The sequence below is a fragment of the Myxine glutinosa genome, chromosome 7 (genome assembly GCF_964187855.1).
Source record: "Myxine glutinosa chromosome 7, kmMyxGlut1.1, whole genome shotgun sequence".
Taxonomy (NCBI): domain Eukaryota; kingdom Metazoa; phylum Chordata; class Myxini; order Myxiniformes; family Myxinidae; genus Myxine; species Myxine glutinosa.
Genome location: NC_136267.1, coordinates 165,812,212 through 165,824,238, shown reverse-complemented (window position 1 = coordinate 165,824,238; position 12,027 = coordinate 165,812,212). Strand labels below are relative to the sequence as shown.

Here is a 12,027-nt window from a genome sequence, read left to right as displayed (position 1 = left end):
CTGTGCGCACTCTTTTGTACATTGCCATCACTACTCTGATCAACCATTCCTCCATTCCTAACTTCCTCAATGCCCATGTCAATACTTTGCGTGGAACCCGATCGAATGCTTTCTCCAGATCAACAAACCCAAGAAACAACTTCTTCCTCTTCTCCATGTACTTCTCCTGCAACTGCCTCACAATGAAAAGCGTGTCTGTCGTTCCTCTTCCTGGCATGAATCCAAACTGCATTTCGTCGATCTTCACTTTCTTCCTTATCCTCCTCTCCAACACCCTTTCCAATACCTTCATTCCATGCTCCAATAACTTTATCGCTCGGTACGAGCCACACTCCAGAGGGTCACCTTTCCCCTTGTATAGAGGGACGAGGGTACTCAGTTCCCAATCCACTGGATTGCGGCCTTCTTTCACCACCAGATTACAGATCTCTGTCATTCTCTTCACACCCTAACTTCCTGCTGCCTTCAACATATCTCCCACAACTCCCGTCGGCCCTCCCGCTTTTCTACCCTTCATTGCTTTTATCGCTTCCTCAACTTCCTTCTCGGTTATCTTCTCTGCCGGTCCTAAAACTGGGTTACTCTCTATGTTGCCGTCCCATTCATTCTCTGCATTCACAGTATTTCCATATATCTCTTCCATCTTCCTTTAATTCCATCTGGGTCCACAACAATTTGTCCCACTTCATCCTTCAAGCAACTCACCCCCATCACATCACACCTCTCTTTCGCTATCTGCTTTGCAATCCTGAATACCGCTCTCTGACCCTCTTCCAAATCCAAGCGTTCTCCGAACATTTTCCTACATGCCTCTTGCGCCTTTGCTACCTCTTTCTTTGCAGCCTTCCTGGCTGCCTTATAACTTTCATGCTCTGCTGTTTCTGCTCCCGTACCCTTCGCCTTCTGCCACTCCTTGAACTTCTTCCTCTTCTCGTCAATCCTCTTTCCAACTTCATCATCCCACCACCATGTTTCCAAGTGCCTCGGTGGTCCTTTTGTCCATCCACATACCTCACCAACGGCTCCCAACAGACTAGCTTTCATTGACATCCAACCACTTTCAAGCTCAACCACATCATCCTCGACCCTACTCAGCCTCTCTTTTAATGCCTCCCTTACTGTCACCTCTTTCAACCTCCACACCTTCATTCTCGGTTGGTACTTCACCCGCAGAGCTCTCCTCGCACCTTTCACCCTTACGTCGCAGACAACCAAGTGGTGCTGTGAAACAGCCTCCTCCCCCCGGGATCACCTTTGTGTCCCGGAGGTGCCCCCTATCTCGCCTACGCACCATCAGGTAGTCAACGGTTGTCGTCGACCCACCTGACGTGTATGTAACAAGCTTATTATCCTCTTTCTGGAACTGAGTATTACAAATCAACAAATCAGCTCCATCAGCAAACTCCAAAATCCTTTCACCTTCTCCATTTCTCACACCATATCCGTAACCCCCATGAACTCCGTCAAAACCATCCATACTCCTTCCCACATGTCCATTTAGGTCTCCTCCTACCACAACAACTTCCTCATCTTTCACGTTTTCCATCAGCTTCTCTATCGCACACCAGAACCTGTCCTTCTCTTCATCGCTTCGACCAACCTGCGGAGCATATCCCGAGATGACGTTCACCAAGAGCTTTCCAATCATCATTTTCACCATCATCAACCTATCACTCACTCTCGTCACACTCACCACACTGTCTACAAACTCCTCAGAAAACAGGACACCAACACCATTCATGCCCTCCAGGCACCCTTGCCACACAAACTTGTATTTCTGTCCCTGCCTACCCTTCACCATTCTCACACCACTTCCCTTCCATCTCGTCTCTTGCACACAACATATGTCCACTCTTCTTCTGACCAATACTTCCACCACTTCTCCTGATCTCCCTGTCATTGTCCCTACATTCCATGTCCCAAACCTCAGAAACCGATCTCCACTTCAGGCTGTACCCTGCCCACATGTAGTTGTAATTGTCATGGTTCTCTTTTTGAGGCAATGTTTTTATGGCCGGATGCCCTTCCTGACGCCAACCCTCTTAGTCGCCTCTTACGACACGCAGGGATACGGCGTATCTATTCTTATCCAGGGTACACACTGGGAGTGTACTTTTGAGCAAAAATGAATCAATATTAGCAGGAGAACACCACCACATGCAAGGCCTCATGGAAAGTTTGTCGGCAGTCAGCTATAACAATTTCCGTACATGTTTCACAGCGGGAATGCATTGTCGTTGACTTTTTGTGGGAAACGCTCACCACGAATGTTTTTCCTGTTGTTCGATTCAAATTGATGTTTGCAGAGCATATGAAAAAACATAGGGGCAATATTTCTATTCTCTGCCCCAATATTTCTATTATTTCTATTCCATTTCAATATTTCTATTCTATTTTTTATTTCAATATTTATTTATATATATTTATTTATTATATTATATATTATATTTTTATATATTATATTTATTTATATATATTTATTTATTTATAATATATTTTCAATATTTTTTTTCAATATTATTTTTATTTTTTATTTTATTTATTATATTTTATATTTTATTGCAATATTTCTATTCTATTTCTATTCTCTGCCCCAGGTGCTCACCAGGTAGAATAAACAGTATACTACACTGACAAATATTTTGGATATTTTAAATTTGGTATTTTTGGTAAATTTGGTAAATTTGGTATTTTAAACCAATTTCAATGGTTGCTCGAAGACAGGGCAGAATGTAGAATCATACTAACATAAATCATAAGACTTTAAAGAAACAAACAAAAAATATTTTGGGGGGCAACCGCCCAACCCCATATATCTCCTCAGACCCAATTTTTCTAATGCCTTGAACAACCATTGGTACATCACAGGTGATGAAGGTTGTGGTGAAGTTTCATCGAAATTGCGTGTGTAGTTTCTGAGAAGAAAGCAAATTTGGGGGGGGGGGGCAACCCTCCTGCTCCCCCCCCCACACCCCCTCACCCCCGTAGACCTCTAAAGGGGCAGATTTTTTTTCATGCCATGAACAAACTTTGGTACAGCATGGGTGGTAAAGGTTGTGGTCAAGTTTCATCGAAATTGTGTGTGTAGTTTCAGAGAAGAAAGCAAATGCCTATTTTGGGGGGTCAAACCTAGACTCACTTTGACCCCCCGTAAACCCCCATAGACTTTTTTTTTTGTTTTGTATACAAGATCGAGGCTCGTGAAAGAGCTAACATTAATCACACAAAAAGACAAACCGACACACAAAACACAAAAAACAAGGGGAGCGGCAGACAAGATGGGGAGAGAGGGGGAAGGACACAAACACAACATTTGAGAGCAGGGACATCGGGAGGACTTGGGGGGAGGTGGGAGAGGAATAAAATATATGAACACTGCAAGGACTCTGGGGTGAATTACCGGGGGTAGAAAAGATCAAGGTTTTCGATGGGGGAAGATAAGAGATGGTGGTGAACAGCTGTTTTAAAGACCTGGAGGGAGGAGTGGGATTTAAGGGAGTGGGGGAGTTTGTTCCAGAGGCGGGAGAAAAGGGGAATGAAAGAGTGAAGGTGAACAGAGAGCCTAGACTTTGGCAGTTTAACCATAAGAGGGTTGCAGGCAGACTTCGATTTTCTTCGTGCCATGAACAAACTTCGGTACATCATGGGTGGAATGTTGTGGTCAGGTTTCATCAAAATAGTGTCTGTAGTTTCAGAGGAAAAAGCAAATTCCTATTTTGGGGGTCAAACCTGGATCCACTTTGACCCCGGTCAACCCCCTTAGACCCTAACTTTTTAAAATGCCGTGAACAAACTTTAGTCACAACACAACATATATCACTTGTGCCAAATTTGGTCACAATCCCTTCAGCGGTTTCAGAGAATAAGTTGCAAGTGCTTATGGACTGACGATGATGTGCCATCGCATTAGCTCCCTAAACTTCGTTCCAGCTGAGCTAACAAGCAATGCTTAATCCCACCAGGGGCCAAACTAAAACAGAGTATCTACACATATTGGTTCACGAGTTATCAAACAGAGTGACCACTATATTCGTCATGGGTGTGTGTCTGTCTGTGTGTGTCTGTCTGTCTGTGTCTGTCTGTCTGCAGCATAACTACCCGATATCATCCGATCTTGATGAAACTTGGGTGGGAGGTTGATATCATGATATAGTTGTGTCCTGCGTAGAGTGGGCGTACTGCACCCATTGTGGGCGGAGCGACGCCAGAAAAATATGTCTTTTTAGGGGGTAATCAAGTTCAAGCTACATCTTCTCCGAGGGAGTTGGTGGAATCTGACAGGGGTTTCAGTATTTAATTAGGCCAATGTCATGTGTCTAGCCCCACGGAGCTCGATTTTTCATTTTCGCCCCAAGGTCAAGGTCACAAGGTCACGAAATTTAGAAAAGTCGATTGTTGATGGTTTTATTACATTGTTCGCTTCCTGATGGGGTGAAATGTCGTACATGATCTTATATTATCACATACATCATGAAATACAAGTTTTCCAACAAATTTCAGAATCTTCGACCTTTGAAGGTCACAAAGGTCGAATTTTCAAAGTTGTCGGAATCAAACCGAATTTTCGGTATTGTGTAGCTAACTAACCTCATAACTGATTATACATTATTTTCTATCTCATTTCAAGGTCAGTAACCTTCGCTTTGACATTTCCAGGCCAGCACCACACACAATTACGTACAGCTGGCTCTTAAAAGCTTGCGCACGCAGCACATTGGGGCCCTTTGTAAATAGGCATGTACGCCGCATGTCGGGGGCCGACACCTGCCACGTGGGCCCCCGACCCCCCAGTCCGGGCCTGTTTCGGTTATAGTCCGGCCTTTGTCATTGAATACCACTCGCTCGTGAACCATCGTCGTCTCCTGACTTGTACAGTTTTATTTTATTTATATACATTATCAAGGCAATGCACACAACAATCATTTAGCTTGTAGACAACCAATGTAATGCAGAGATTTAGCAGGGAACCAACGACTCACCTGGTCCCATAAAGATTTGTCGCATATTCGGCATGTTCCACAAACTCTCCAGCCTTGATCATTTTGTGCATTTCTTCGCAAGTCACAAAATGATAATCTGCAAAGATGAGATCCAAGATTAAAGGTTAGAATCATTAAAACAAAGTAGCTTCATCACTCTGATGGATATTCAGACTTTTACTCAATTGACAGCAAACCAACCTTTGCCATTGACCTCTCCAAGCCTTGGTTTTCTTGTGGTATCTAAAATACGAGAAACAAACTTCAATTTAAAAATGTTTACATCACATGTCTCATTAGTAGAATCATCGTTTTGGCAAGGTTAAAATGCTGTGACCTCAAGTGCTAATCCATATAATGTACAGATTAGGTTTACTTTTCACCATCTCCTCCAAATGCAAAACATTTGTGCATACAGTACTCATTTAGATACTTAATACATTGTAGTAAAAATGTCAACAGCCTATTGAGGTCAAACACAAAAACTGTATGATTACCTTCGCAAAAGCGGAAGGTTATGTTTTGATCGCTGTGTATTTATTTGTATGTCTGTGTGTGTGTGTGTATGTTATTCGCATAACTCAAAAAGTATTCAACCGAATTGCATGAAATTTGGTGGGATGATTGGTTATTATACGGGACACATTTGATTAGATTTTGGGAGCAATCGGGTCAAAGGTCAAGGTCAAGGTCACGAAAAGGTCAAAATCGTATTTTTGTTGTTCTGTTCCCTACACTCCCATGCCAAGTACAGAACAGTAGCTGCGGCGAAGGTATGCGCTCTACCGAGTGCCCGTTCTAGTTAATCTCTTTTTTGCCTCGGTTTTTTTTAAAGAAAGGATTTTTTTTTAAGAAAGGGTTTTTTTTAAGAAAGGGTTTTGTTTAAAAAAGGTGTTTTTTTTAAAGAATGGGCTGTTTTTTTAAAGAATGTTTTTATAAAGAATGCTTTTTTTAAGAATGGGGTTTTTTAAAGGAATGTTTTTTTTTAAAGAATAGATTTTTTTTAAAGAATGCTGTTTTTTTTAAAGAATGGATTTTTTAAAATGAATTTTTATTCAAGAATGATGTTTTTTAAAGAAAGGGGTTTTTTTTTAAGAATGGAATTTTTTTAAAGAATGTTTTTTTTTAAAGAATGTTTTTTTTTTAAGAATGGATTTTTTTAAAGAATGGATTTTTTTAAAGAATGGATTTTTTTAAGAGAATGGGTTTTTTTTTATAAGAATGTTTTTTTAAAGCATGTTTTTTTTAAATAGAATGGGTTGTTTTAAAGAAAGGGGTTTTTTTTGGTTTTTTTAAGATAACTAAACTCAAAAGATTGCATCTTTTTGTCTTGTATCCCAACTAAAATATGGAATCCAATTGCATAAACAAGTACCGTATTTTTTGGGGTCCAAGTCGATCAGAGTACAAGTGAAATTGGCTAATTCCCCATTTTTATCTTTCCCATATTTTGGTTGGGAAAAATATTTTAGTTTTTCTATTTGTCTGTAAGCAGGATATCTCCAAAGGTTGTCGATGAATTCAGATGAAACCTGGTGGAAGGATGTGTATGTGACAAGGGATAATTGATTAAATTTTGATGAAGATTCAAATCCGTATCCGGATTCTTTTAACTTTTCAAGGTTTTGGTTCAGGTCCGGATTCAGATCCACCCTCTCAGTGGGATACAAAACGTAAACTGATCAGCCTGGCGGAGGTATGCGCTGTACGGATTGCCTTTCTTATGCTTTCCTTCATTGTATGTGCCTCGACTTAGTATACAAGAAACGAATTCATAGAAAAGTCGATTTTGAGTAGAAATCAATTTGGAGGTTCGAGTCAAATTGGATAACTTTCCTCCCTGATATCACATTTGGGGTATTTCTTCCTGAGGTACTTCATATATGTTAATGAGCTGTTTTGTGCATATTATTTGAATTGCTTTGTGGGATGACCTTTCAGATAAATTAGGAATGCAAATAGTTTTTCAACATGTTTGTTATTTTGTACAGTATTTAAAACAACCTAAAAAATCATTATCAGCACTGGCTCACAACACATTATATTTAGCCCGTCCTTAACATTTCTCGCTGACACTTTAGCTGCCCCCCTCCACAGGTTTCTGCAGGTGCACACAGTCCACCAGTAAAAAATTTCAGGTGAAACTCCCAAATTCCAGGCTCAATACTCACCTCCAATCGTATGTTCCACTTTTCTCTCCCCTGTGGAACCAACCTCCTCGGTCAGTTCAATGCCATTCTTCCTTCCAGGACTTCAAATAGCTGATCACCTCCCCACAGCCACACTCATCTTTTCTACTCTCAAAGCAACCCTTGCCAAGCTCAACTTTTGCTTTCCAAGTTATTGGTTTCTCCCCTCTCCCTCCACCCTCAATTCCATATTACCATTTGATCCCTGGTTTTCCCTCCTTCTTTCAGCCCCCTTGTTGATGTGTTTGACCTTCTATTCTAGTCTTTACTTTCGAGGTAGGAATATTAGGGAGCCATTCTGGATTGGTGGGCAGCCTTCTTTGCATAGTCATCATATTATTTTGACTCATCCTCTTTCAATCCGAACCATAGTTCCCTTCATATATGCAGCAGACCGAGTACCCCACCTTCACATTCTTCTTCTTCTTTGGTAGGCAACACATGGATACGAGTAGTGTGATTGGCTGAGGGGGGCACGGCTGGATGGCTGGTGCAATTTCCCCTGCAGGTTTGGGCAGGAATTTAGAATTTAGTCAGGGTGCCAGTAATAGCTGACCTACTCTTCACAAAGGACACCGTGGGATCTTTAATATTCACATCTAATGCTGACAGACAGAAGGATCAGTTTTAGAATCCATCTGAGGGACAACACGAATATCGATGCTTCGTCCTGCCGGCGAGGCACCAGGATGACAGTTTAGAGCTGGGTCAGGATTCAAACCAGGTTAGATGGCTCAGAGGTGAGTGTGCACTGTGCACACTTCTATGATATCCTGCCAGCCCACACCTTCACCTCAGCCAGTCTGAGCCAAACTACACAATTCTGAGGGTTGAGAAGTGTTACGTATTACCCTTTCCCTTTCCCTGGAAGCCTCAACGCATTCGCGACCAATATCCACTAAGTCCGCTCACAGCCTCGATGCGACTTTACGGCTGTCTCTCTCAGGGCCGTCTCCTCCCTGCCAATGTCCTCCTCTCTCCTCTCGTCTCTTCCGGTTCCTTTGTCGCGTTTTCCTTTTTCCTTTACAAACATTTATTTTTACCTTTTACTAAAGTCATCTCCATTGCACACAAAAAAAATCTTAACAATATTACCTGAAACTAAAAATCCTACAAGTACATAACAACAACAAAGGCGGAAGTGACGGATCCGTAACAGAAGTCAGTTCTCAATTTCAATCGACTTTGACCCAACATATCCTGGATCCCAAGGCTGAATTCGACTAAAATTGGCACAGGTATTTCAAAGGCACAAAGCAAATTGCCTTAAAATTACAGCAATATAGGAGGAGATACGGTGTTAAATCACGCTTCACATTCGTTGGCTTGTCCTGGATCACTTCATTTGTCGAAATGCCTTCGGCCAAGGATTGAGCATGCGAGCCGAAGTTGGTGCTAAAGTAAATAAAATGATATTAAGTACAACAGCTCACGTGAAACACTGAGACCAAAGAACCCAGGAAACTCTGCCATCAGCTTCTTAATCATGGTGCTCTTGCCACATCCAGATGGACCACTCAGCACAAGAGGACGACATCGTGTAGATTCCATTGCATAGAACACAAAAGGCAGAGAGAAACCTGCTTTGTAGCATTCCCAACCAGGAGGAGGGAGAAGGAAGGATAGAAGAGGGAGAATGAGGGGTGGCGGGTGGAGGAGGAGGGCGAAGATAATGGGATGGGCAGGAGGGGGATTGGGAGGAGGAGGGAAAGGGGGAATTGGGGAAGAAGGAAGGGAGGAGGGGGGTGAGGGAGGGAGGAGGAGGGGGGGCAGAAGGATGGGCAAGTGGAGGAGAAGTAAGAGGAGGAGGAAGGAGATGGATGAAACGAGTACCAGGGGGAGTAGGAGGAGGGAGAAGGAGGATAGAAGTGGGAGAATGAGGGGTGGCGGGTGGAGGAGGAAGGGCGAAGATAAGGGGATGGGCAGGAGGAGGGGGATTGGGAGGAGGAGGGAAAGGGGCAATTGGGGAATAAGGAAGGGAGGAGGGGGTGAGGGAGGGGGGAAGAGGGAGGGAGGAGGAGGGAGGAGAAGGGGGGGCAGAAGGATGGGCAAGTGGAGGAGAAGTAGGAGGAGGAGGAAGGAGATGGATGAAACGAGTACATGGGGGAGTAGGAGGAGGGAGAGGGAGGATGAAGGCAGGGGGGAGGGTGATAAGGGAAGGGCAAGGGGGGAGGGGAAGGAGTAGTAGGAGGGGGTGTAGGTGGAGGGGGGTAGGAGAGGGAGAGGATGAAGGGGGAGGGTGGGGATGAAGGTTTGGGAGAGGATGAAGGGGGCAGGGGAGGGGAGAAGGCAGGAGGAGAGGGGAAGGGGGAGGAGAGTGGGAGAAGGGGTAGTAGAAGGAGGGGAGGATAAGGGGGGAGAGGATGACATTATTCCAAGCAAGTATTTAAATGAAACAGAAGCGTTCGTCATAAAATTACATAGCTGCCAAATTAAAGCAAATCCAAATGACCATTTCGCTGACGACGACGGCACATCAGGAAACTGCAGATATACCTCATCAACTAGAAGTCCAAATGTCTTCCCTATTCCACTTGTCAGCAAATTGAAGATGGAAGCCGAGCAACAAATTCAATCACAATGTCACTGATACCGATAGATAAATGAATGACAGTGTGAGTGGAGACACGTTCATTGACATCACCCAACGGCAATTGTCGAGAGGAGCCCGCGGAGCCCACAAGCCCAATCACGCCTGGAATCCGCGAGCGGGGATCCAAATGTTCATCATGTAAGATGGTAAACGTGAAGGGCAAATGAGCCAACGTACAAACCAAATGGCAAGGGTTTTTCACCATAACGAGTGAGGTACAAATATAATAAGGATAAAGCTTATAATGGAGCGACACAATACGAACATAAACATCTTTCTTTAGAAAAACAACAACAACTTTTAAGCAACGTGTAGGTGATACTTGCCGGTATCATGAATTAAGATGCTGTTCTGCTTTGACTTCCTGTTTCTATGAAAGGAAACAACTTTATTTACTTCTTTTTCTTCTTCTTCTTCCATTTCCCTCTCTTCTTCTTCTTCTTCTTTTTGGAGGTGTATTACTCTTCTTCCTCTTAGATCGCCTCTGACGCAATGTCTAGTAATTTATTCTTCTCACGCCTTTTATATTAATTTTTTTTGCCTGTCATTCCTCCCTTATTAATTTGAACCAACCTCGGTGGTTTAATGGTTAAATCGCCCTCTGAGTTTGGGAGGTCGTTGATTCGAATCCCGGCTGAGGCATCCTCGAAGCTCAGCTTTTTAAAAGGATAGATCATAGACAAACAACCATATGTTGGTAATAATAGCGCACGCTGCGTGAGACCAAATGGCCTCTTCCGCCATCGACGTGCCTTTTATTCTTATTTTTGTACATTATACAATCCATTGACAGGAAGAAGAAGAAGATAGTATCACCTTTTTTGTTGTTTTTTTGTTTGTAATGTGTTGTTATCATTTTTTTTTGTTGTTGTGCAGCAATTGCTACGTTCGTAGAGTGGAAAAGGAAAAGTATGAGGAGGAAAGTCTGGATTGTTTTAACAATGATGGAAAGTGGGAACTTTTGAGAGTGTGTCTAACGTAGAAAATGTCGGCTCCGATGGTTCTGGTGATATTTTTTCGATGAGTTAGAAGTTTAGAACTCAGCAGTTTGGTAGAGTTGGAGAAAAAGAGGGAGTTATGTGTGACCCCGTCGTGTCTTCCTCGTTCTACTCGGTCCCTTCTCGACGGGTTTCTTGTCACAAAAGTGCTATACGAATTTTGAGATACCCCTACCTATTGTATAACTAAGCAACTTTGGTAAGGGATTTTTATCCTATGTGTGCCGATATCAAAAAGTTGTATTTGTCAATACGCCTGCAAATATATATATATAGGGTGAGCCTGAAGAGGGGTGAATACAATAGGCTCAAGCTCAAAATCGCAGGGCCTTGTCACACAAGACCGTGCAATATATATCATATATATGTGTAGCGCGTTACCGATTGGGTGTACACAATCGCCTGTGCACCTACCAGGGACGCGGCCAGGGAGCAATCACCATGCCAGGCTCGTCCAGGCCGCCCGGACAGGGCCCAGACGCGCCTCTCTCCGGGCATGCCCGGACTCGCTGTTCCCGGGCTCGCCCGAGCCTCCCGGGCACGCCCGGTCTCGTCTTTCCCGGGCATGCCCAGACTCGTCTTTCCAGGGCTCGCCCAGGACGCCCGGGCGATGCCCGCTCTCGCCTTTCCAGGGCTCGCCCAGGACGCCCCGGGCATGCCCGCCCTCGCCTTTCCAGGGCTCGCCCAGGACGCCCGGGCATGCCCGCCCTCGCCTTTCCAGGGCTCGCCCAGGATGCCCGAGCAGGTCCAGACTCGCCTTTCCAGGACTCGCCCTTAACGCCCGGGCATGCCCGGTCTCGCTTTTCCGGGCAAACGCTCGGGATAATGTTGTATATATATATTGCTGCCCGATAAACGGGCTTTTGAGAGTACCCGAGTTTGATACGTGCAATAAAGCAACTCGGACGAATTTCCGTCTTTGGTCGCGTCAATCCTTCCGATTCGCGTTGGAGCATAGCTCCTTTCATATATTATATATATAGTAATATACTAGCTGAGGGTACCCGGCTTTTGCCCGGGGTTGAATAAGAAATAATACAAATATATGATGAAAAACAACATGTATATTTTTAGAGAGCAATATCACAGTACATTTCCTACATGACGTTTTGTCAATTTTCAATTTCGTGGGGGGAGGGGGGAGGGGGGAACGGCTAGCTTGGCATAGCGATAGCAGGCTTTTTACTTTTATTTTTACCTCAATGAGGGCCATGGGAAGTACCCGGCATTGCCGGGCGGGGGGAAGGGAGGGGAGGAGGAAGGGGAGG

The 12,027-nt window shown here is 43.9% G+C and overlaps 1 protein-coding gene across 2 annotated transcripts in view; it reads right to left on the bottom strand.

Annotated features, from left to right (window-relative positions):
• LOC137413154 (guanylate kinase-like) overlaps nucleotides 1–10,658 on the bottom strand; it is a 60,913-nt gene extending 50,255 nt beyond the window's left edge. Inside the window, exons 1-4 of one of the 2 annotated variants that reach the window (XM_068098549.2) lie at nucleotides 10,088–10,658; nucleotides 8,602–8,748; nucleotides 5,181–5,222; nucleotides 4,980–5,076 (exon numbers count right to left, since the gene is read on the bottom strand). In XM_068098549.2, coding sequence (XP_067954650.1) covers nucleotides 4,980–5,076; nucleotides 5,181–5,222; nucleotides 8,602–8,748; nucleotides 10,088–10,181 — 380 coding nt within the window. In that variant the 5' untranslated portion in view covers nucleotides 10,182–10,658. Of the gene's footprint in view, nucleotides 1–4,979; nucleotides 5,077–5,180; nucleotides 5,223–8,601; nucleotides 8,749–9,664; nucleotides 10,024–10,087 lie in introns of those variants that run through there. The other variant, XM_068098550.2, reaches the window with a different exon arrangement.
• Between the last annotated feature and the right edge of the window lie 1,369 nt (nucleotides 10,659–12,027).